This window comes from Paramisgurnus dabryanus, chromosome 8 (assembly GCF_030506205.2).
Source record: "Paramisgurnus dabryanus chromosome 8, PD_genome_1.1, whole genome shotgun sequence".
Lineage (NCBI taxonomy): Eukaryota > Metazoa > Chordata > Actinopteri > Cypriniformes > Cobitidae > Paramisgurnus > Paramisgurnus dabryanus.
The window spans coordinates 40556664-40582344 of record NC_133344.1 but is presented as its reverse complement, the minus strand read 5'-3'; the positions used below and the strand labels follow the sequence as shown (position 1 = coordinate 40582344).

General features: G+C 34.8%; 1 protein-coding gene across 1 annotated transcript; it reads left to right on the top strand.

Annotated features, from left to right (window-relative positions):
* Window positions 1-5670: 5670 nt before the first annotated feature.
* ano7 (anoctamin 7) lies at window positions 5671-23336 on the top strand. The gene is made up of 24 exons (XM_065281819.1): window positions 5671-5823; window positions 8638-8785; window positions 9076-9133; window positions 10117-10271; window positions 11976-12083; window positions 12180-12316; window positions 12649-12706; window positions 12805-12915; window positions 14417-14582; window positions 16133-16223; window positions 16316-16412; window positions 16539-16682; window positions 16800-16937; window positions 17173-17283; window positions 17826-17928; window positions 18016-18127; window positions 18200-18254; window positions 19538-19635; window positions 19728-19882; window positions 20014-20219; window positions 20437-20573; window positions 20782-20872; window positions 21251-21370; window positions 22162-23336. The coding sequence occupies exons 2-24, from the start codon at window positions 8705-8707 to the stop codon at window positions 22291-22293; spliced, it is 2664 nt and encodes an 887-aa protein (XP_065137891.1). The 5' UTR covers window positions 5671-5823; window positions 8638-8704; the 3' UTR covers window positions 22294-23336.
* The last annotated feature ends 2345 nt before the right edge of the window (window positions 23337-25681 follow it).

The window sequence follows — 25681 nt, the reverse complement described above, 5'->3', positions numbered from 1 at the left end:
AATTCAAGATGTATTTTCTTCATGAGCAAAATAACCTTAGAAAATAAATCTAGTTTTCAGACAAAAAATATCAAATTTAAGTGAATTTGTGTTTAAAACAAGCAAAAAAAAAATCTGCCAATGGGGTAAGCAAAAAAATCTTGAATTATTTTCATAAACACTTAATTCAAGAAAAAATTGCTTAGCCCATTGGCAGATTTTTTTGCTTGTTTTATCCACAAATTCACTTAAATTGGTTATTTTTGGTCTAAAAACTAGACTTATTTTCTTAGGTCATTTTGCTCATCAAGAAAATATATCTTGATTTAAGAATTCTTTGATATTTCTACTGAAAACAAGACAAAAATACTAAGCAAGAAAGGCATTTTTTGCTGTGTACCCATGATTCTGAGCGATGATTACACTGCAAAAAATGATTTTCAAGAAAAAAAATCTGAGTATTTTTGTCTTGTTTTCAGTAAAAAAAATCTAAAAATTCTTAAATTAAGATGCTTTTTGTTGATGATCAAAACGACCCAAGAAAATAAGTTTAGTTTTTAGACCAAAAATATCAAATTGAAGTGATTTTGTGCATAAAACAAGCAAACAAATCTGCCAATGTGGTAAGCAAATTTTTCTAGAATTTTTCTTGAATTTAGTGCTTAAGAAAAATTTTCAGGATTTTTTTAGCTTGTTTTATGTGCAAAATCACTTAAATGTAATATTTTTTGGTCTTAAAACTAGACTTGTTTTCTTGGGTCGTTTTGCTCATCAAGAAAACGCATCTTGACTTGAGAATTTTTAGATATTTTTGCTTAAAACCAGACAAAAATACTAAGAATTTTTTTTCTTGAAAATATTTTTTTGCAGAGTAGGACCGCATGGCATCCACAGAAGCAGCACCCATCATTGAAAAGCATACACAGCCTACATGTGCGCGTGCTTGTGGTAGCTTTTGTTGTTTGCTCGGACGGCATTAATGATGGAGAGCATGAATCAGTTGATGTTTGAGATGTTTGAAATAAAACTTGTGAGGAAACCTGAATTGTCTCTGACTACACATGTTGGATTTCATTTGTAATATTTACAGCTCCTCATTTAAAACCATGCTGTGAAATTCCACAGATTTTCCCAAAAAATTCCATCTGGCCCTGATGAGTCTTTTTAAAGTATAAAAACTGTTGTTGTTGTTGTTTTTGTCATGACTTTATTTTTTCATTAAAGTAATGGGATTTATTGGCATAAATGTGCCTGATATTATTGAAAGTGATGTCACAATGATCATATTGAATACATTAAAAATATATGCCAAATATTATTTGCTGCTTCTGATGATGGGTTGTAAAATGTTTAATATCCCAACAAGCAATAGCCGTCATTTAAACCATCTACACCAAAGAAAATTATTCTGACCCTAGTAAAATTTTACATAATTAAAATTTGCTCATTTATTCCGTTACGATATCATTTCTAGGCGTATAACGTGTTTTAATCAACCTATGTGAATCTGACTCATTTAAATTGGGACTACATAAATAATATGTGTTGTATTATAGCATTGGGTGGGGATTCCCAGTTCCCAGCATGCTTTGCATAAGACTGAATAATGAGAGTAAATATCAAAATAGAGAGATGTTTTAGGCATTTTTAATTAAGGTAAGAAAAGAAAGTGAAATATTGATGTTTAGTATGTTATTATATTGGTATTTGACACAGTTTCTGTTTTGTTGCTGGGTTTTTAAATCGATACCTTTGTGTAGACGAGTAGAGAGGGTTGTAAGTGTTAATGTCTTCATTTTTTTGTCTAAAAACTTATTTTATTACTTTAAATATCACTTATGTGATATTTGCCCTAATCGTTGTCTGCTTAACATCCCAGTAGGATTTCAGGTTGTTGCATCACAGATGAATGTAAGATTGTACAGTAATCCATTGCAGTCATATCCCCAAAATATTTAGTTGCTGAACGTACAGTATAATGTGAATGAACTGTGTGAGCTTTTGAATTATTTGACTGCCATCTTTCTTTTAAATCTCTGTTGTTGTTTTTTGCTACTGACTTCATATGTTGATATTATAACCTAGAGATCTCCAAGGCCGTTGTGCATCATATTCACGCAGCAGGCATTACTTTAACTCAGTGTTTCACATAGCCAGACCAAGCTTCGGTTAATGGCTGAAAACTTGAACTGCTAGCAAGCACTGTAGATCGTGACACACTTTCGGTCTTAAAGGAGTATTTCACCCAAAAGTGACAATTTTATCATCATTTACTAAACGTCATGCTATTTCAAACCTGCATGTTTAAGGTTTTGCAGAACATCCGAGCTGTTCTTTTATACAGTGAAATATAAAACGGACAGAAAAATCAAAGTTGTCCATACGATGTGTCAAGTCTCTTAAAGTCATTGCTATTGTATGGAAAACAGCAGCATAAAAAGAAGTGGTTAGACTCCTACATGACACTTTTACCTGGGTTACTGTATGTACTGTACCCTATCTGACTGAATGGCCTATAGGTTTTTTGTAATATAGATCTCATAATAATCATATATTTTTTTGGTGATGTTAATGTTGTTGGATTCTGCGAGAGATGCAAGGCAATGTCAGTTGCCAGAATGATTTAATTTTGGCTTTTAACTATTAAAGGTTATATGGAATAGGATGTACAAATACAATCTAATATATACTTTGTTCAAAAGACAAACGTAAACTTGAAGCCTTTAAAGCGGCGTACACACCAAGGCGTTTACGTGGCGTAGGTTTTCAATTGTTTTAAAAAATGGCAGCAGCTAGCGGATTTTCGTCACTCAGCGTTTTTTTCCGCGCTCAGCATTGAGTACCAAGAGTTGAAAATGTTTAAAAATGTTGCATCGTTCAACGTCTGATAAACTAAGCAGAAGTACAACCATCGCAACCAAAGCGCTCAGCTGAAAAAGCCGCGTTTAAACACTTTGGTGTACACGCCTCCTAAATATCCAACCTGCCATTAAGTGTGATATTTAAGTGCTTTATTTGTAATTTCAGTGTCAAATACCTAGTAAAGTAAAGAAAATAGTATCTGTTTAGATCTGAAAAGTAAATGCATAATGCATAAATTAACAAAGAGCAATACAGTTTTCAGCATTTGTTTATGTTAGTTAATGTCAAAACAATTGTTCTTGTTAGTTCATTGTGCAAACAAATATGTTTGATTTGAACTAGTAAAGGCTGAAATCAAACCAAGCACTAAGCTATAAGTAAATGCTGTAGAACTATTGTTAATTGTTAGTTTATGTTAGCTAATGCATTGACTAATGTTAACAAATACAACCTTAATGTAAAGTATTACCTATTCTGACACGTCAACGAGGACACAATTATTGATGGTAATTATTATTTTTTAGGACTGTTCACCATTCCAGTTATATGGGACAGAGCAGGTTGATATCGTCCACCCTGCTGGCTTTAATTGTGAAAGGTGTCCATCGCCTTACTTTTTTCTTCAATTATAAAGGTTGTTCCCTTATATTTCATTTATAATGTACGTGCACCATTTAATACTGGTTTTTATGTCTCAGTTGTACTGCTAGCATTGATGTTTGAGAGATTACATTGTCTGTGTTGTGTTTTTTTTTATGAGATGGCATTCCCTGAAATTTTAGTTGATAGGAAAAGATGGCCTGCCAGTCGTGTAGTGCAACATTTCGCATAGAAAACTGCCAATCTAAAATAAAGGATATATATTATAAAAAAGAAAATTGGAGTTGGGTATATTTAAAACATTTGATGCAAATACATTTGATGTTATTTTTTTCATTTCTTGAATTTTCACAGTATTTTATTTTATTTTTTGCAAAGATTTGTAGACTTTAAAATCACCATTGCCTGTAACTTCCTTTCAAAGGCAATTTCTCATTAAAGGTGCAGTGTGTAAATTTTAGCCGCATCTAGTGGTGAGGTTGGGAATTGCAATCAACGGCTTAGTCCACTGCTTACCCCTTGCTTTTGAAACAAATAGAGAAGCATGTCATCAAAACATGTCATCATCGGAGACAATTTAGTACAAAAATGTGTCCGTTAAGGGCTTCTGTAGAAAAATGGCAGCACAAAATGGCGACTTCCATGTAAGGGGACCCTCAGTGTATGTAGATAAAAACGTCTCATTCTAAGGTAATAAACACATAATGGTTCATTATAAAAGATTTTTATACACCCCTGATAATATAGTTTTGTATATTATTTTGCATTTCTATCAAAAGATCCTTCTAAAAAATACTTACTGCACCTTTAAAGTCCCAGGTAAAAAAAATATATATACTATAATGTGACATAAATACACTTAAATACCTTACATGTTTTTAAGTTTATCTTAAGATATTTTTTATATTATAGGTTTTTTGTATATTAAGTACAAAAATAGTGTGTGAAAATAGCACATTAGTGTACTTAAAGTGTATTTTTGGGAACAATATAATGCTTTGTGTTTCCTGATAATTTCAGTGTTTGCTTTTAGCATTGCATCTTCATTAGTACCTCAGAGGGACATGTTGGTACCATAACGGTCTTTATTATAAAAGTCTAGGAGTCAGGAGGGACACGCAACACAATAAAAGGACAACCATTAAATCATTCCAAGAAAAGTTATTTCAACATACTCACAAAAAAGCGTGACGGGGAGTCCTAAAACAAAGGACCAAAAGGAGAACAGAAACTAACAAAGGCAAACTTCAATTCCCCGTTCCAAACTAACATGACAAACGAAAACAGAAAGATGAACGCATGTGGCTGCGTGAACGGCCTGTGGCTGGCAGAAATCCCAAAAAGTCCGCCTCCTTCCCCTTTATAACCTCATTTCCCACAACAGCCAATAAGGAGCTGACAAACAGAAACCAAATTAATAGCAATAATTATTGGAGAACTCATATAACAGTACCAAAGACTGCATATAAGTACCTCAAATGTACATATACTGTACCTGTACCATTTGGTAGGCTACATATTAGGAAAGGGAACATGCTCCAGTGACAACTAGGGGACCTTATGTTTAACAGCGAATGGATGAAATCAATTATATAGACACAAAATCAGTTTCAGTTTAAATGATTGACAAAAATGAAACATTTATATGAAACCTCAAAGTGTAAAGACATCAAAACAATGTTTGATATTATCGGTGTACATATGTAATGTGTAAGTCTATGTTTCATGAGAATTTAAAGCATGTTCTCCTACAGTATGATTGTCAAAGTTTCTTTATCCTGTTTGCTCAAGCTTCTTATACCTTTAGGGTTATCAGGTGATTTTTCAGTCATATAATGTTATTACAAAGGTGATTTGTTAAACATCAATTTAATGAAAACATCAATTTATAGAACAAAAGATGCTTATATAATTTTCCACACATTGATTTACATGTGACCAGACCGTAGATTTGTTATGTGACCACTTCCTTTGACAATACTGGCACGATGATCATTCAATACTGTTTGGTTTCTGTGTGTGTGTGTGTGTGTGTGTGTGTGTGTGTGTGTGTGTGTGTGTGTGTGTGTGTGTGTGCGTGCGTGCGTGCGTGCGTGCGTGCGTGTGTGTGTGTGTGCGTGTGTGTGTGTGTGTATTTGCAAACGCTTGTGTGAGTGAAGTATAGAGAGACTCCTCCTTAACAGCAAACAAGACCAGACTTTACCAAACTGTTTCCTCATCTCAGTCTGTTCCTTATCCTGCTGGAGGATTGTGCCTCATCTTTAGGACTGAAGGACTTAAAAAAAGACACTTGGGAAAATGCCAACAGGTTTAAGTTGAGGAGATCTAGAGCTGCCACAAATGCAGGCAGGAGGGAAGACGGCTTTAGGAAGGAAATTACAGGTGAGAGATGAGAAACGGTGTAGATGCCAAACTTAATCCAGATAACATTGATATAATGTACAAGACATGCGTAGAAATTAAAGCATGGAGATACATATTAATCTGAATATGTACGTTAATGCTAACTTGGTTTGACTTGAAATTAAACTAACTTGAGATAGGGTTTATTCCACTTAACTTGATATGAACATGTTTTAACTGGTGTTGCTTTTAAGACACATTCACCAAACTGGTTTTCTGATTGGATTAATAACAAACACCCCACCAATCCACAAATACATTGCATTACGTCTCGCTATATTTGTCTTTTAAGTCTATTAAATCGATTTTAAACTTTAGACTAATGCAGCTAACATACAAATTTTGTCTTAACCAGCTTTTCTGGATTTCTATGCTACATGTGTGCAAATGATTATGTCTATTATTTGCATCAGCTTGATCCACAAAATGCATGCAAATATGGGGTATGAACAAATGCATCAAATTTAGGACATTTTCTATGCAGCATTTTATAAATGAGACCCCAGATTCAGACAATGGTCAAAACATGTTTTTTAATCAGTTGATGGTTAAAGGGACACTCCACTTTAAAAAAGAAAAAATATGCTCAATTTCTAGCTCCCCTAGATGTAAACATTTGATTCTTACAATTTTTGGAATCCATTCAGCTGATCTCTGGGTCTGGCGCTAGCACTTTTAGCATAGTTTAGCATAATTGAATCTGATTAGACCGTTAGCATCACACTAAAAAATAACCAAAGAGTTTCAATATTTTTCCTATTTAAAACTTGACCCTTCTGTAGTTACATCATGTACTAAGAGCAACAAAAAATTAAAAGTTGCGATTTTCTAGGCCAATAAGGCTAGGAACTATACTCTCATTCTGGCGTAATAATCAAGGAGTTTGCACTAAAAAAAACAAACTTTTTGGTGTAGTAATATATATTAGATTAACTCTCATAATTTCTACATAATAATATTAACATTTATTGAGAACTAGATTTTCCTACTGTAAGTAAAATGATAATAAATACACAATTAATTTATGTAGAAAATGAACTGTGTGGTAATAGTAAGTCATAATAGATATTTTCTTGTATTATTTAACTGTTTTATAAGTCACGGCACATAGTTCTAAAATAATTAAGTCAATTTTAATCAAAAACTTTAGCAGAGTCAAGTAAAAAATCTTAGTTCATTTAACTTAAGAATATTAAATCCATTAAATAAAAAAATAAGTAAAACTAACTTAAATTTATTTGCACATGTTGTAAGGAATACCCACAACCCTTTGCCCCTGAATATTTTTATTTTTTAAGCTTTAAGAACTGATAAGAACTTTTACTAATTAAATATTTGTTAAAAAAATGTCATAAAGGTTTAAACTCTTATATTATTTATGTTGTTTTGTTGTAAATTATAATTTTGTGAAGTCACCGTTCAGGTGATCAGTGTTTCTTTACATAAACCCTGTTCAGAACATTATATTGTATTTCTCTCCACAGTGCTGAAAATGCATGTCAAAAACACAGTTTGTGTGTGTTTCTGTTCAGTATGGGCTGACACCCAGTTTGAGAACCACTGCCATAAGATACACTGAAAAAATGACTCATTGAATTTAATAAAAAGATTTAAGGTAAGTGGTTGTAATCAATTTATTTAAGCTACATTTAAACAAAAGTTTTATATTTTATTTTACTTTACTAATCTTTTTTGTTTAAATGTAGCTTAAATAAATTGATTGCAACCACTTACCTTAAAAAAATTCATTTTTTTCAGTGTATGAGTTTTCCTAAAGCAACACTAAAGAGTTTTTCCAGGCTGGAAGCGGAATGGTCCATTACCACTAAATCGTAAATAATATTTAGCCTACTGTAGCAAAGCTGGCTCTGATTGGATTATAGGTCTGCGGTAAAGCAAGTTTTTGTAGTCTTCACTCGAACTACAGGACCACGACCCGACGGTTGGATGAACGACTGAAACGTTTTTTTGGAAACGTTATTTTAAGGTAAAAAAAACTCTTTGGTGTTGCTTTAAGAGAACGGATAATAAAAGTGAAGGTATAAATGTTCTCCATAAAATAATAACTGATACATATTTACATACTAAACAAAGATTCTTTCAAGGGGACAATTTGCAAGACTTTTTAAGATGTAAAATAAATCTTGGTGTCCCCAGACTACATATGTGAAGTTTTAGCTCAAAATATCATATCGATAATTTAATATTGCATTAAAAAAGTGCTGTTTTTGGGTGTGTCCTTTAAAATGCAAATGAGCTGATATCTGCACTAAATGGCAGTGCCGTGGTTGGATGGTGCAGATTTTTTTATTATTTTTTTATTATGATAAACATATTTATAAAACACAGGTGAAAACAATAATGCAACATTGAAGAAAAATAAAACAGAAAGCCAAGGAAAAGAAAAAGAAAATCCAGGGGTTGGATAGTGCAGATTAAGGGGCAGTATTATCCACTTCTGACATCACATCACATCTGATATCAAATTTTTTACGTAATAGTTTACCAAAAGTTACTGGGTTAGTCTTATTCACATTTTCTAGTTTGATAGAAGCACTGGGTACCCAAATATAGCATCTAAAAATGGAAAAAGCCAGATTTTCATGACATGTCCTCTTTAGTATATAATATATAAATAATAAATAATAGACCGATCTTTGACCATAGAGAATACCACTGTTTATTTGTATAAACTTTTTGATACTTTTTGGTTGTCCTACTTTGCTTATAATTCAACCATTGCTTTATGCTCCAATTGCTTTAAGTGTGATATGTATTTGTGCTGTTTTATAGGAGGGCAAATAATTTGAACGTCGACATTCGGACAACATAGCATTACCTTGGCTCTTCTAGGGAGACAATGAAAAAGAATTTAGTTGAGGACAACGCCACTCTCATAGCCCTATCTGACAACCATGAAAAAACCTACGGCAGCATGAAGGTACCAGAACAGCCTGTTATCTTCTGATTTACATCGTTGGAAAGAAAAGTGCAGATTGTTTACGAAAACCATCTGCAGTCACAAAGAGAGGAAGCTAATTACGCCTTAACAATGTAACACAAACATGCCAATCTCTTACAGTTTCCTAGTGTCACTCACAACTCCACCCCAATAGTCCTGATAAGAAGCTCATTAGAGGGGTTTCTCCTAAAAATAATGTTAGCATGCATTCGAGAATTTGTTTGCGATGATGTATGTTTGTAATAGACTTGTCTATATGTTATACACAGATGTGCGCCGCACCTCAGGAAAACAGAAATGTATTTAGTGATGGGGTCACACAGATTGGTGAGTATATGTGCGCCTCAGCCTGCCACCATGTTGATTCCAAACCGAGGCTGTGAGGGATGGACGTCCAGATCGTGAGCTTTTAAGCTATTGTTTTCAGCCATCAAAACACAGAAAATACATCATTTTACAAATTTCCACAGGACAAAGAACCTCAGAAATGATGGATTGTTTAAATGAGAAAGGATATATGACCTAATTGTGAGATAAGAGCAGCACAATGTGTACATAATATCTGTTTTTATAATTAGCATGTTGGCTAATCACTAATTTCTCATTTTGTAAGCATTTTTTCTTTAAAACACTAATATAGTCCGTTAACTAAGTAGCCTACATATCTTCAATCGTACAGATTACAAAAACACAAGGCATGAATACCGGTACGTTAAAAACTTTTTTCCGGTCAGTTTTTTAAGCACGTTCACTAGAATCAACCGAAGCTGGATTCATTTCTAACTAAATAACATTTGTACAGAACTTTGAGAAAAAGTTAACATGCTTACAACATGAGTAATTAGCCATTAGCCGACATGCTAATAGCAAAACAGATTTTATGTACACAATGCACTGTTCTTATCTCAAATTAAGTCATGTGCCCCTTATAATTTTAACAATTTACGATTTCTGAGGATCTTTGTCCTGTGGTAATTTGTAAAATTTTCTGTGTTTTGATGGCTGAATGAACAGCATCCTGATACAAAACAAAGGTTTAAAGTCCACACTCTGGACGTCCATCCTTCGCAGCCTCAGTTTGAAATCAACATACTGAATAATCTGTATTGACTTTATTGATCCCAAAATTTTAACATCTATAAAAGTTAAAGAATATTTGATTATCATTTTGTATACAGTATGCTATCATTGAAGAATATATATATGTATATTTTCAGATCTAGACATTGATCTGTATTTACTGTATAACGCAGACATATAAATGTAGAAAGTTTTAGACTCTAATGAAAACTTTTTTATCTTTTGATAAGATTTTGTCTTGGTATGGGAAGAGTCTATGAACCCTTTAAAATCTTCCGAATCGGACAACGAAAAAGCAGCGGCCAATTCCTCGCGTGATAGCCACAGGAAGTGGAGGACAGAATTCCTCTCCAGACTTCAGACGGCCGGCATTCGTCAGGAGATGGTACATAACAATACTAAAGATCTGTGTTGACAGATGTGTACCTCCCTTGCAAAATGCCTGATCAAAGAACATACGACAGATACGCTTAAACAAAATTTCAAAAGAAATAAGCTACACCTTCTTATTGTTTTAAATGTTGACCTCATTTATAAAGTGTGCGTACGCAAACATCTACAGCAAAGTTCGTATTAAAACCGGTCTTTGACAATGACAGAGCTTAGCAGTACATCAGGGTCTATATAACTGGGATATAACTTTGCACAGACAAAACTGCTGTAGTGCTAATGTTTGCTGTCTAATATTTGTGTTATAATTATCGTTTATTCGTTTGCTTTTACAAAGGATGAGCATGCCACAGATGTTGTGGATAGAGCTGAAGTTATACAGTATTTATTTAACATGGAATAGTCTATTATTACAGCCTGATCTCACTAGTAATAATAATACGTAACAAAAACACAAAATTTATTTTCCTGTACAATATTTATATAGATGCTGAAGAGTACAATGTAGATGTATTTGCAACATTTAATTGTAGCATTATTATGTGTTTACAATTACAAAATGTAAAACATTTACAAATCTTTCATAGCATAAAGATTGCTGTATAATTTCCCTTTAACCACTTTATCAATAATTTTAACACCATACCCCAAACCTTACCCTAATCCCAAACCCTTTTTATACAAAATAAAAAAAATACGTAATGTATCCTTCACTGAAAAAAATTATTCATTCAATTTACTCAATTTTTTAAGGTAAGTGGTTGCAATCAATTTATTTAAGCTACATTTAAACAAAACAATTAGAAAAGCAAAACCAAACAAAACTTTTGTTTAAATGTAGCTTAAATTAATTAATTTGCAACCACTTACCTTAAAAAAATTTAGTTAATTGAATGAATCATTTTTTTCAGTGTTTTATAATAATGTAATGAAGAGAAATATGTAAATGTATCAATATTGCATTTAATAGATATTTTTAGCCAATACAGTCCTACCCAAAACAGTTTATTAAAATCATGCACTGTTAGAAATAAAAAGCATAAACAGACAGACAAGTGTAATCACGATAACAGTACCAAAAGTAGTTAAAGGAGTAGTCCACTTTAGAGATGGGGTCCATTGACTTTTTATAGTAGGAAAAAAACACTATGGTAAGTCAATGGGCCCCATCTACAAAGTGGACTACTCCTTTAAAATGAGGATGTGCTGCGGTCCTCTCTGGAGTTTATGAAGTACAGAGAAATATTAAAGTTATTAATCCACCAAAACGTTAATCCAGCTTTTCTCTGTCAAGACGTTTTTCATTTTAGGGTTTTAAAGTGTAGTAAACTGAAAATACGACCGTAAACATGTCATTAACATGAGTAATGCCCACAATTATAATAATATTGATTTAATATAATACATATTTATGAATAGAAATATGTACAAATTTGTGCATCTGTAAAGCCGTTAATACCTAAATAATGAACGTATTAGTCCTGTCAACACATTGATATTATACATTTCAGTGTGTATGAAAACATAAATGTTTGTGTGGTTCAACCACACTTAACATAAAAATACACACATATCTCATCATAGATCATGTTAATTATAAAGAGGTTCACCCATATCAAACATGTGTGGTACATTATGAAGTAAATCTAAGGATATTCAATGCATCTTATGTTTCTGCCCAACTTTAAATGTGTTTCAGAAAGAGGTTGTCCAAGGAAAAACAAAGACTACGTATGTTCTTCTGAGCGCCCCATGGGAGATTCTGTGTTATTACGCTGAAGAGATCAGCCTACGGGTGCCATTACAAGTAAAACGTATTGCACATACCACAAAGCAAATGACTCGATTTACAAAGAGTCAATATACAGTCTATAAAAAGTTTGCTTCTATTGTGTGACCTCAGGTGGTGGCAACTTCAATATCAAACTGGTCTGATACTGTCCTAAAAAAACTACACATTCCAAACATTATGGCCCAGGATGTGCCCAATCCTCCACCCAACTACTATACTTGCCAGTTTCGTACCAATAAACTAGACAGGTATGCATATTTTGAATAATGTTGCTTCTATCCCAAAAGCATGTTTTCCTTTGTACTACACCGGATCCCAAAATACACCAACAGCGTGTGTTTTGTGTTTAAAACAAATAATTTCTCACAAGAAGCAAGTAAAAAAATTGTGAACAACAAACATGAGTATTCAATTGCTGTATGCTTAACAATAAGGATAACGGAGTCACAAGTAACATTTGCTTAGACTCAACCACCTCCTCAAAAACAAACACGTAGCTGGCTGTCGCACGCTTATGCAAAATGTGAGCACATTTTATCTACCAAATCCATCTTACAAAAATATTTACTGCTGCTTTCAGGTTTCTTGGTCATGAAAACAAAGACACTTTCTTTAAAACCACACAAAGGCACCAAATAGTGAGTTTGAAGTGTTGCTTTCTCTTTACTGTAGACAGTGTATCTTCTGCATACAGTACTGCATTGATTCTCATTCATTTCTCTGTGTATTCCTGAAGCTGTATGAGATCTTGGCCAGGACTCCGTATGGATCATTGAAGAGAGGAGAGATTGGAGTTGGCAGGCTGGTTAGTGAAAAGATCATCAGTGCTGCATTTCCCCTTCATGAGGTACGCATATACAGTAAATAACACTGTAACTATGACAAAAATATCAACATTACCTCAGCCAACATATTCCCCAGCTAACAAAAATGAGTTGCTAAAGTTCCTTTTAAAAAACTTACAGTTTTTTTATGTTTTAAGAACATTTTTTGGTTATGTGAATGTTACACTAAAATAAATGATGGGTTATTTTCAACCCAGTGTTGGGTCAAACGGGACAAACTCATTGGGTTAACGTTTCTCAGTCATCTACATAAAAGCAAAGTTCTTAAAATATACAAAATAGGTGTTTTAAATGTTAATTCCGTTTTCAAAATCTATTATGTATTTTTTGATCTGTCACTTTGTTTCGTTTTCTGAGATTTTCATTATTTTAATCGTTTCCGTGATATATTCCAGGTGCAATGAATTATTAATAAATTATTCAAACCCAGACTGATCATGAGTCCCATTCACTTCCATAGTAGCAAAAAAATACTATGGAAGTGAATGGGTCTCATGATTAGTTTGGTTACAAACATTCCTCAAAAGTTCTTCCTACGTGTTTATAACAACACGAGAGTGAGAAAATTATGACAATTATTATAATTATCATTTTCATTTTTTTTTTTTTGGGTGACCTATCCCTTTACAATAAAAAAAAACATGGATACTACACTTTTACAAAAACGATGCTTAATTTTTGTAAGGGTTAAATATGCAAAAAAGCGCTCGGAAATGGAAACCATGTTCTCCATGGCTTGCCATATAAAAAGGATTCCAGAGAATGCAATCAATCGTTACAACCCTTATTGTAAAGAGTTACCAATATCTTAATAGGCTAGTTTTTAAAAAAGATGTGCTTTCAATGCAATTAAATAAATAATAAAACAAAAAGTAGAATACAACATTACATTTAGATCTGCTTATGGTGCATCAAAGGTTTCTTTATATTTAATGTTTTCGCTGTGTTGATCATTACAGCCAATCACAGACGTCACGGGACTGTGGAGCAAGTCATTCATTAATGTGTAATTTAGCAATAAAATAAAAAACATTATAAATGCTTCTCTTTTTGTTCATATAGCCTATAAGAATATGGCATATAAAAGGTTTTGGTGTTTATTTGAGGCTAATAATTATGATTACAGTATAAAGGGTAGGTGTACACACTGTGGTTCCTTAAAATAAATGGTGCATGACACCCCTGAGCAACATTTTAATGTGTAACATCCCTCTAAATTCACATAACCAAGAAATTTTCTTAAAAGACGCTTGTTGACTATCCTAACATTTACATTACATTGCATTTGACACAGTTTTGTTCAAAGCCACTTAAATGTGCATTCAAGCTACTGTAGACATTTCATCAATATGTTTGTCCTTCGGGAATCGAATCCAGAAATGCTAGACTTGCCATAAATATAATATCAATAGCTAGACCAGCAAATTATAACCATCCAGCATAATTCAACCTAGAATTTACCCTAGAAAAATCATATTAATAAATGGCAATTTTTATAATTAGGGTCCATTTGAGATGCCGACAACTCCAGTGGATCCACAATCTCTCAACATGAGGCAGATTCTGCATCATTACTGGGGGCGCTGGGGTTGCTGGGATAAATACCAGCCCCTGGATCACATTCGCGAGTACTTCGGGGAGAAGATAGCTCTGTACTTTGCCTGGCTGGGTACGTTTATGACTCAGCTACATAAAGAGAAGTGTAGTAATTGACCACATATAATCAATTAGAAATTTTCAAAATCAAGTACTTATAATCAGAATACACTACATTTTAGAATGAACACACTCAGATTACAGTTATTTCTGCTAAGGTTTACATAATTATGTGTTGATTCTTTGTCAGCCAATGGCAATAAATGAAATAAGAGCAGTAGGTCTTCATGTTACTTCTGAGAAAGAGACAAGAAAGAACAAATAAAGATAATAACAGCCTGTTAGCATTATTAGCACTGTCTCATTACTAATTTATCCACATACAGAAATATTTTAGCTTTGAAGAAGACACAGGGGAGATATTTCCTGAATCAGGTTTGTCAGATAAGGGATACATAGAAAAGAGAACTGCAGGATTATATCCCCCTTGATTCCTATGTGTGAGGTGTAGATTCAAACTTGATGTGAACTGCAAATGGTCTTTTGGGCTCCTGGAAGCCCAGTTGAGCCACTGCATTCTTAAACATTTGGATTTATTTGATTGCATGTGCAGAAAGACTGGCTATTAGAGCACTGCAATAGTCCAGTTTAAAAATCACCAGGGCCTGAACAAGTAATTGTAGGGCCTGATTTTCCTGATATTGTATATTGTAAATCTGCATGATCGTGTTTTCTTTGCGATGTAATCAGTGAAGGTTAGCTGTTTGTCAAAGACAACACCAAGGTTTCTGTCTTTCCTTGTTGGTGTTGTGGTTGCCAGAAACGCAAGAAGTATAGCTTTAGCTAGGCTCAGTTGGAGGTGGTGTTCTCCCATTCAAACCTAGATGTTATTAAGGCAGGCTGCCATGTGTGCCTCTATTGTGGGATCGTCTTGTTGAAAAATGAGTAAATCTGGGTATTGTCAGCATACCAGTGATAAGAAAAGCCATGTGCTTGTATACAGTAATATGTCTTAGGAGTGTTGTATAAATGAAGAACAGGAGTGGCCCTAATACAGATCCTTGAGGCACTCCACTGACATTGTGATGCGATTTGGACAACTCTCCCCTCCATGATAATCAGAAGAATTGACCTAAGAGATGGAATTCAAACCAGTGTAGAGCAGTTCCTGTGATCCCCAGCAATGATATGTTTGATAAGAGGATCTGGTGAATTACTGTGTGACAGATCTAGCAGAATGAGGACAAAAGATTTGAACTATGCCTAAGGGCCTCAATCCAGTGAAAGTCTGTGTGAGAGATTTTTATGAACAAAATGTTTTTTAGACAGTTCTTTATTAAATGAGACTCACTTTCTGGCTAACATGAAAAGCAGGGTTCACCAGTCCTGGTCCTGGAGGGCCGGTGTCTCTGCAGCTAATTAAGCTGCTTCAGGTGTGTTTGATAGGGTTGGAGCTAAACTCTGCAGAGACACCGGTCCTCCAGGTCCAGGATTGGTGACCCCTGATGTAAAGTATCTTAGAGTTAAAATGACTGTAAATATGAAAAGAAGTTTATATATCAACTAACCTATTAGCAAGCTAATCATTCAAGTTTTGGATAACTGCTTTTGTCCCCTCTGTAGGATTCTACACAGGCTGGCTGTTACCTGCAGCAGTAGCGGGTTTTGTCATATTTTTGTTTGGTATCTGGTTGATGGTCACTGACACTCCAGCGTGAGTAATATTTCTGACTGAAAACATTAATGACATGATCTTGACATTGATGTATTTGACCTCCCTTCTCTGTGTTGACATCTCTTCCATAGAGAAGAACTTTGCTCCAGTGGAGGTGCATTTGTCATGTGCCCGCTCTGCAACATCTGCACCTACTGGAACCTCTCCAGCATCTGCAACACCTATAAGGTTTGGCAATTTCACCAAGCTTTTATATTACAGATGATATTCTTAGCAAGGCAGATTTAACTTCAGATTAATCCTGATATCACATTAGTAGAGTACTCACAATGCCTGTTTGAACATTTTTATTAGGCAGGCTTGTTATTTGACAATGGAGGAACCGTTTTCTTCAGTATATTCATGGCTCTGTGGTCAGTCACCTTCTTGGAGTACTGGAAACGCACAAACTCCATATTGGCACATCGCTGGGACTGCTCTGAATTTGAAGAGATAGAGGTAATGAAGAAACATTAGATGGTTATAATCTATGAAATGCAATTCCACCCTTAATACTATATCCAGTTGCTTCTAATACCTCCCAGCATTACTTGTAATGTGACTTTCTGACATTAGGAGAGGCCAAGGCCAGAATTTACTGCACTGGCCCCAAATACCATTCGTAATCCTGTGACTGGGGCTGAGGAGCCTCATTTTCCTGAGAGACAACGACTGAGTCGTACTCTCACCGGCAACATGGTCATCATTCTAATGGTGAGTAAGTTAATGGATGACTTTTGGCAGGGCTATTTGGTTCCAGCCCTAAATGGCTGCTGTCCTGCAGAGTTTTAACCTTAATTCTATGCACCTGAATAAGATAATCAATGTCTCCATGTTTATTTGGCAGACAGGTTGAGTTGAGTAGCATTGATTTGTGGTTTAACATCACTCAAATTGATTGAAAATGGCACGTTGAATTCTTTATTCATTTTTATCTTCACTTTTACAGGTTTCCCTAGTTTTGATATTCCTAATTGCCATTATCCTGTATCGGACTATTTTAAGTATCATTATCTACAGATCTCATAATCTCTCAAACACGGCATTGTTCATATTTTCAGTAAGTTTCTTCTTCTAAATTTCTTACCATGTTTGAATATTATTTTCACAATATTGAAAGATTGATTGTAGATGGCATTATGGTTTGAGTAAATTATTTGTTTGGTGAATTTTTAATTGGAGGTGGTAGCTGGTTTCTAGCTCATTGGTTCTCAAACTTTTCAGGGTGCAGGTTCACCCCTTCAGCCCCCTCTTAAAATTCATGACATAAACACTCTCAAACTTAGAATATGAATTAAACTAAACGTATACAATGTAGTGTTGTTGGTTAGGAGTTTAGGTTTAATTACACAGAATGTATTAGAATTTCTGTTCAAACTAATTCAGGGAGTTGGTCAGCTGTTGGGGACCTGTTGGGATGATCTAAAAGATTTTGATCCAGGGCCCTAAGCCGACCATCCATCTAAACCAGTTTGGACCAGCTAGAAACCAGCCACCATGTTGCAAAATGAAGTAAACCCCTCAATGCTTGTAGCAGATTGATACACAGTTTGAACATTATGTGTCACCTAGAAGAACCTTGTTGTTTTCTGTCCCATATAGGCTGGAAATATAGCTAGTATTACCGGTTCTATTCTAAATTTAATGGTTATTCTGTTGTTGTCGCGGCTGTATACTTACCTGGCCAAAATTCTGACACAGTGGGGTAAGACACCTTGGAAATGTATGTACACATATTGTTGAGGTATTTCTTCAATACAACAACAAAATATCATCCACTGTGTTCTATTAGAAATGCACCGCACTCAGACCAAATACGAGGATGCGTTTATCCTCAAGGTCTTCGTCTTCCAGTTTGTCAACTTCTACTCATCTCCTGTTTATATTGCATTTTTCAAGGGCAGGTAGGTTCACGAATATGAGAATAAATATGTATGTAAACTCAGAAGGCATCTAATATTTGATCTGTGTTACAGGTTTATTGGATACCCTGGAAACTATAACACACTCTTAGGGATAAGAAATGAGGATGTAAGTATTTACAATGTGGGCAGCACATCGTCATGTGCTTTGCTTTGTCTTCTATTCAAACACCCTTCCTTCACAAAGTTGTAAATATAACACACAGTCTAAAAATCCTTTATTGTAACTTAACTTACATCAAACCTACTTCAAAAGCTATTTCTAAGAGTCAGGAAGATGGTGAAAATGGTCTAATAAAACCTTAAAGTCATCATGAAATAATCTAATCCCCTCCTCTCCTCGAAACAATCTCTCTTTACTTCCTGTAACAAGGAATGGTGTGAGGGTGGGGCCTGGGAAAAGATTGCAGCAATTAAAGATTAGCAATTAGCATGATGACCTAACCTAGGCCTAGTCCACACAGACATGGGTATATTTATAACCGGAGTTTTCCCTAAAAAAAATCCCGTCCACACATGCTCGGATTAAATTAAATATCCATCCACACGATAAAGCAAAAGCACGCTATCAAGCGCTGTCAAAAGCATGCCACACCAGCAGGCGGGGATATAACCCAAATCGTGTTCCGCAATATAGTGAGATAACTGAGCTTCTATCTGTATACATGTTAGAAGCCCTGTTAGCACAGTTATTATTAGCAAGATACGTCCGCCATTGCACAGAATCATCAACAAAGCAGTCAGCGGCGCACAATCTTGACGTCAAACACAGTAGATAACGGCGCACACTCTGACGTGGCAAGGTAAAACTCCCGATTTTACTCTCTACACGACACCACTGTAACCGGGGTTTCTTAAAAAGCTCACCCTGGCCGGGGTTTTCAAATATGCTCGGTTTCAGTGCCCTGATACTGCGGTTTCGTGTGGACGAACGGCCGAACCGCGTGAAAAAACTCACGGTTATAAAATACCCGTGTTCGTGTGGACTAGGCCCTACAATAATCCAATCAGTACTCATTGGAAAAAATCAAGTCCCGCATTACCTTATTTTCATTCTACGTACTTCAATGACGTATGTGGTTGACAAATATCACTTCCGGAAGACAAACCCAAAATCCTGGCCAGGTCACGCCCGGGAAGAATGGCACATTTGGTCACGCTAAAATAATTTGATACTACATTAAGCTACCAATAAAAGTGTAGCAATCTCAACTTTGTTTCACACATTTTTAGCACATATATTAAACACATTTCATATTATTTCTCCCACAAACAGCAATGAAAATATGAAATAGTAGGGATTCTGAGTGGACCTCACCTCAGAGTTTTATCATGCTAACCCATTAATTTGTCTCATACACATGACTTGTGTTTTTGTCCTTGTTTGTGTAGTGTGGCTCAGCTGGATGTCTCATTGAACTTGCTCAAGAGCTGTTGATCATCATGGTAGGCAAACAGGTCATCAACAACATCCAGGAATTTGTCATGCCGTATGTCTTTGTCTATTGAATCTTAAATATTTTCTTAACATAAAACATTATGTTAAGAGTTAGGCCATGAATTCTTTCTGTTTTCCCCACAGTAAATGCATAGCATGGTGGCAAAAGAGGAAGTTGAAACCAAGTCCCAGTAAAGAGGTATTAGATGAACCAGACAGCAAGCCAGAGCTCAGCCCATGGGAATCAGACTATCAACTGCTGGTGTGTGAAGGACTGTTCGATGAATATCTGGAGATGGGTGAGCCTTCTCTGATAGAGAATTATCAATACAATTTAGAAGAAAGAACACTTTAATTTTGTAGGTTTATTTTTACATCGGAGGACATTTTTGCTTTGTTCCACTAATTTTGCAACTCTTTATCTTGTTAGTGCTGCAGTTTGGATTCATCACCATCTTTGTAGCAGCCTGTCCACTGGCCCCATTCTTTGCTTTGATAAATAACTGGGTGGAGGTACGTCTTGACGCCCAGAAGTTTGTTTGTGAGTATCGCAGGCCTGTCGTAGAACGAGCTCAAGACATCGGCATCTGGATGACCATCCTGCAATTCATCTCCTACCTGGCTGTCATCAGTAATGTACGTGTCATGTCTATTTCCAGTAAGCGTAATGAAAGTTTCTTATAAATATTCTATCAATTGAACCCGCGACATTTTTAGCTCCATGCTCTTCTTGTTAACCCTCACAAAACCAGTGAGGGTCAATTTACAGACATTGTTGGATATCTTGGATAAAAAACTTTCTTAAAGTTCATTAGGAAGAGCACACCTTCTGTTTATTTTCTTCCTTGGCCAGGCTTTCTTGATTTCGTTTACGTCTGACTTCTTGCCGCGCCTCTACTATCGCTACAGTGAGGGCAGTATGAGTGGCTATATCAACTTCACCCTCTCAGTCTCACCAGACATTTGGACCCAAAGCCAGATGTCATGCAGGTAGGACCATGTACTTAGTTCATACATATATATATGGTGCTGAATCCACTGTATAAATATTGATTGAAAACAATTCCTTAACGTTTCACATAATATTGTTGTTCAACCTTGAATGAAAGCACAAAGTCTGCACTTCATATTTTAGTTAGAGAAACCATCAGAAGTATAGTTATATTCTTATATACTTAACTTTTACTTTTCATCTAAGATATCGAGGCCTCAGAGATGAGAAAGGACAGCACACACGTGATTACTTTCATCTGCTGGCCATACGTCTGAGTTTTGTAATTATATTTGAGGTAGATATAACACTATTTGTATAAATTACCAATCATATTCATGTAAAATTTGTCCAAGTCATAGTATTGATCACTAAACTGGCTTTGCCACTAAGACACCACTTGCTAACCCCAGCTTTTCACCCTGAGCTAAAATTATGGTTTTGTATAGTAATTTTGTATAGTACCTTTAACTTTATTCAAATATTTATAGCACGCAGTAAAACAAGTACAAAGTCTTATTTTCATTCATTTAAAATACACATCCATTTGCAATTTTCTATCTGACATTTGTGTTTATCTAGATAATTCTGAATAAAATGAATGTATTCGTTTATCATTTTCACGATGATAAATGTAGATTTGTTCACGTTTAAAACATTTATGATGTGTTTTCAGCACGTTGTGATTCTGATTGCTCGCATTATCGACTGGATGGTGCCAGATATTCCAGAGGAGGTGGAGAATAAGATCAAAAGAGAGCATTATATGGCCAAAGAGGCATTAGCTGAGAATCAGGTGAGTGTACCGTAGCTGAGCCATTGATCTGACATTAAGAAGTAACATTTTTGCCATTGTAGTTAAATTGAGGTGCAAGTAACAAAACTAGTATTAAACTAGTATAACCAGAATTAATGATCTTTTTTTAATAAAACATGATATATCTGAGGTTCTCAACTCTGACCCCTGACCCTGTACTTTCAAACAATCTCCTCCAAATACAGTGCCGCAGGGGTGACGTATTTTTGTAGGCCAACCCGAAAGTTAGCAGGACGCTTAACCCCATTCATTTTCCCCATAAACTAAAAAAACTCTGTGTTTTAATTGTTTAAAGCAACCGTGCCTTATGTGAGTACATCAGGTTTTCATTCAAAGATTTCACTGTTCTCCTTGGGCGGCTAACTTTGTAAGGCTGGCTAAGCAGCCACACTGGCCCTGGTGGTACAAATTTTTGGTGTGGAGATCAGGAAACAATTGGAGATTTTACCAATGAGCCTGTGCTCAGCCAGGATGAGGAAGCGGTCGAATTTTCCTGAAGACAAAGAAACCTGGGATTTTGTGACATAGATGTCACATAGATTTTACTGATGTGCCACACCATCAAGTGACATTGCATTGGCCAATAGAATTTACTTTTTTGCAAACATTTTATATTCAAACTTACAACAAAAAGGTTTTAAGATCATTACGAACATTTCAATCAATTGACCCTAAACTTTTGAATGAAAGTGCATCTGATATTTACATGTTTTAATGGTTATAAATAGATATTTTGGCGACCTCTTACATTTTGAGTCTCTATCCTTCAGATCTACAGCAAATCCGTTCTGGGGGAGGTGGGACGCCAAAGCACTAAGCTGCGAAACAGATTTCAGATTCCTACAGATGTCAATTCTCCTTTCAGAGCATCACCTGTGGATGAAGACAAACCACCAGTCTGATATTTGTAGACTTTATACCACACCCATTTTGTCCTAAAAATTTGAGGGTGCATTTCTTAAAGTGCATTTATTCTACAGACACAGTCTTGATATGATTTCTTAGATAACTGGAAGTTTGTTGACATCCGGTTAAAATGAATTAAACAAGAAAATAAGGCCCTTAAATCTTATGAAAATTGTTTGCACAAAATATTATAATTATTAATATTATACAGTGGAGTGAAAAACTGTTGGCCCTTCCTGATTGTTTTGCATGTTTGTCACACTTTAATTTAAATATTAATAGATAACACAAAAAACACAACATGCATTTTTTAATTGAAGGTTTTTATTATGAAGGGAAAACAAAATCCAAACCCACATGGCCCTGTGTGAAAAAGTGCTTGCCCCCTAAACCTAATAACTGGTTGGGCCTAACTTGCAATGAGTCTGTGGAGGTATTTTGGCGCACTCATCTTTGCAGAAATGCTGTAATTTAGCCACATGGAAGGGTTTTCGAGCATGAACCGCCTTTTTTAGGATCATGCCACAGCATCTCAATAGGATTGAGGTCAGGACTTTGACTAGGCCACTCCAAAGTCTTAATTTTGTTTTCTTCAGCCATTCAGAGGTGGACTTGCTGGTGTGTTTTGGATTATTGTCCTGCTGCAGAACCAATGTTTGCTTTAGATTGAGGTCACAAACAGATGGCTGGACATTGTCCTTCAGGATTTTTGGTAGACAGCAGAATTCATGGATCCATTTATCACAGCAATTCTTCCAGGTCCTGAAGCAGCAAAACAACCCCAGACCATCACACTAACACCATATATTTTACTGTTGGTATGATGTTATTTTTCTTAGATCCTGTGTTACTTTTACGTCAGACTAAAGGGACACACCTTCCAAAAAGTGTAACTTTTGTCTTGTCAGTCCACAGAGTATTTTTTTACAATCCACTGTAAATTTCTGAATGTAGGGGAACTTGTTGACTCTTTGAACTTTCTGATGATATATTGGTTGACAAGAGATATTACATTTGAATAAAAACAGATTTATTGTGAGATTTATTAATGGAGTGTTAATCTTTTAATAGTAGTGGAGGTGGTGGGGGGATTAGATCTGAAGACAATAAAAATCACAGTATCAATGGAGGTCTTATAGTACATCATCATCTATTTTTTTAAAGGACCATACATACGTTTCTCCACCTACCTTTGTCATTTTTCCTACCCAGTCTCATCAATCTGCTTATAAATAACTTTACTTCAAAGTGGTGCAATGCATTTGCCAAAGTCCACTTTTGCATTCATATTATACTTCCCGTTCACTTCTGTGGAGAGCAGGTGCTTGCAAATAGCACACATGTCATTTTATGTAATGGTTTCAAAAAAAGTATATTTTTAAATCATTGTCATAAGTACTGACCATTAATTTTTTCTACTTAAAGTATAAGATGTCTTTAAAATAACCTATTTTGTTATGAGTCTATAGTACGTCAAATGCAGTTATTACACATTATGAAATTATATTGCATAAAAAATATATACAGTGAGGAAATAAGTATTTGAACACCCTGCTATTTTGCAAGTTCTCCCACTTAGAAATCATGGAGGGGTCTGAAATTGTCATCGTAGGTGCATGTGCACTCTGAGAGACATAATCTAAAAAAAATTCAGAAATCACAATGTATGATTTTAACTATTTATTTGTATGATACAGCTGCAAATAAGTATTTGAACACATGAGAAAATGAGACCCCACGAGGTGAGATTTTTCATGGAGCCGCAGTCCGAGGGAGATTGACAGTCATGTTTAGCTTCATATATATATATATATAAAATGAGCCTTTAAAATGAGCATGCAACCATGTATAATCACATCTACTGTACAAAAAAATGGCTTGAGGGAGATATTTCAAGAGAAACATATATAACCATTATTATAAAATAGATTCAATTCATAAAATACCTCCACGATGCTTAGCTATATAAATAGTAAAATCAATTTAACATATAACAGTTTGCTATGCCATTATATCTTGTGAACAATAAAGAACTGTGAAAGCTTTTACTAAAATTATTGTATTCTGTATAATATGCGCAGAGTCTCAATTTTATTTGTTAGTTTTTGGAGAGCTCTGTCTCCATTTCAGCATAGAAAACCAATCACTTGAAAGACCAATCACTTGACCCTATACTGTAAGAGATTGCATATATGATGTGTGATTGATCTGATGTCACTTCTATTCTGCCTTGATTAATATATTAAAGATACTGTTCTAAGTTCAAATTGTTGACCACAATACTTGATAAAATGTTCTCTAATAGAAAACATTTCTTAGTAACAACATTTAATGGCTTCATGGGACAGCAACTCACTTTTTCTGTTTATTATGACTTCACAATTTAGTTTATTTAAATAATTACCATGCACCCAAAACATGCACAAAAACTAAAAAGAGGGGGAAACCTGGATGACTTGTTTAGTAGTGTATTCATTATATAACGTTCATTGAGTCCTGGGGTAACAAAGCATTTAAAACAAACCGAGAAGCAGGTGCTGCAATAATATAAAATATTTGTAAAACAATATATTCTTTTTTTTTTTTAATCAAGTATAAAACCTATTCTAGAACACCACTAAAACAATCAAGATTTTATCAAGGGTATAAAGTTGGTCTGTATAACACACAAGAAAAATGGACATTATCTATATAAATGACTGGATTATATCACAATTGTAAATTAAGAATGTTAAATTAATAGGACGTTATCAGATTTTAATGATAAAACATTACTTTATCAGTCTCTTTTTTTATATCTGAAGTCTCATTTTACATTACTGTATGTCCTATACATTATAGTTATTTATTGATAGTTGTACATTTGACTTTTTAAACAGTGTGTTACTATACATTCATCTTCATTAGAGTATCAGATCAGTGGTCAGAACGCAGTATACATGTATTATTCATCACAAACGTGCTCATTCTGAAATCTAAATAATTACTTTATCATGCTTTAAGTACCGTATGTGCATGCAATAAATGATCTTGTGTTACTGCTACGCTATAAACCGAGTGAATTTAGATTATGATTTGTTATGTAAAGTGTCTATGTGCAATCCAGTTATAGATCAGAAGACATGACACGTCATCAACTTTACAGACCTGATGGCTGTCGATGTGACTCAGGAAAACAAATACAACACACTGCTTTTGGATAAATACATTTATTAGCTTAATTTAATAACACACTATTCAGTATCATAGTGTCATCCAAAGTTAAGACAATGAGTCATTTAAGTCGTTTTATTTTTTTTACATTTGTCTGCATTGTTTTCAATTTCCGACCCTCTGTTTGGTAACAGACTGATTGATAAGACTGCTATTTTGCTGGTCCTTATT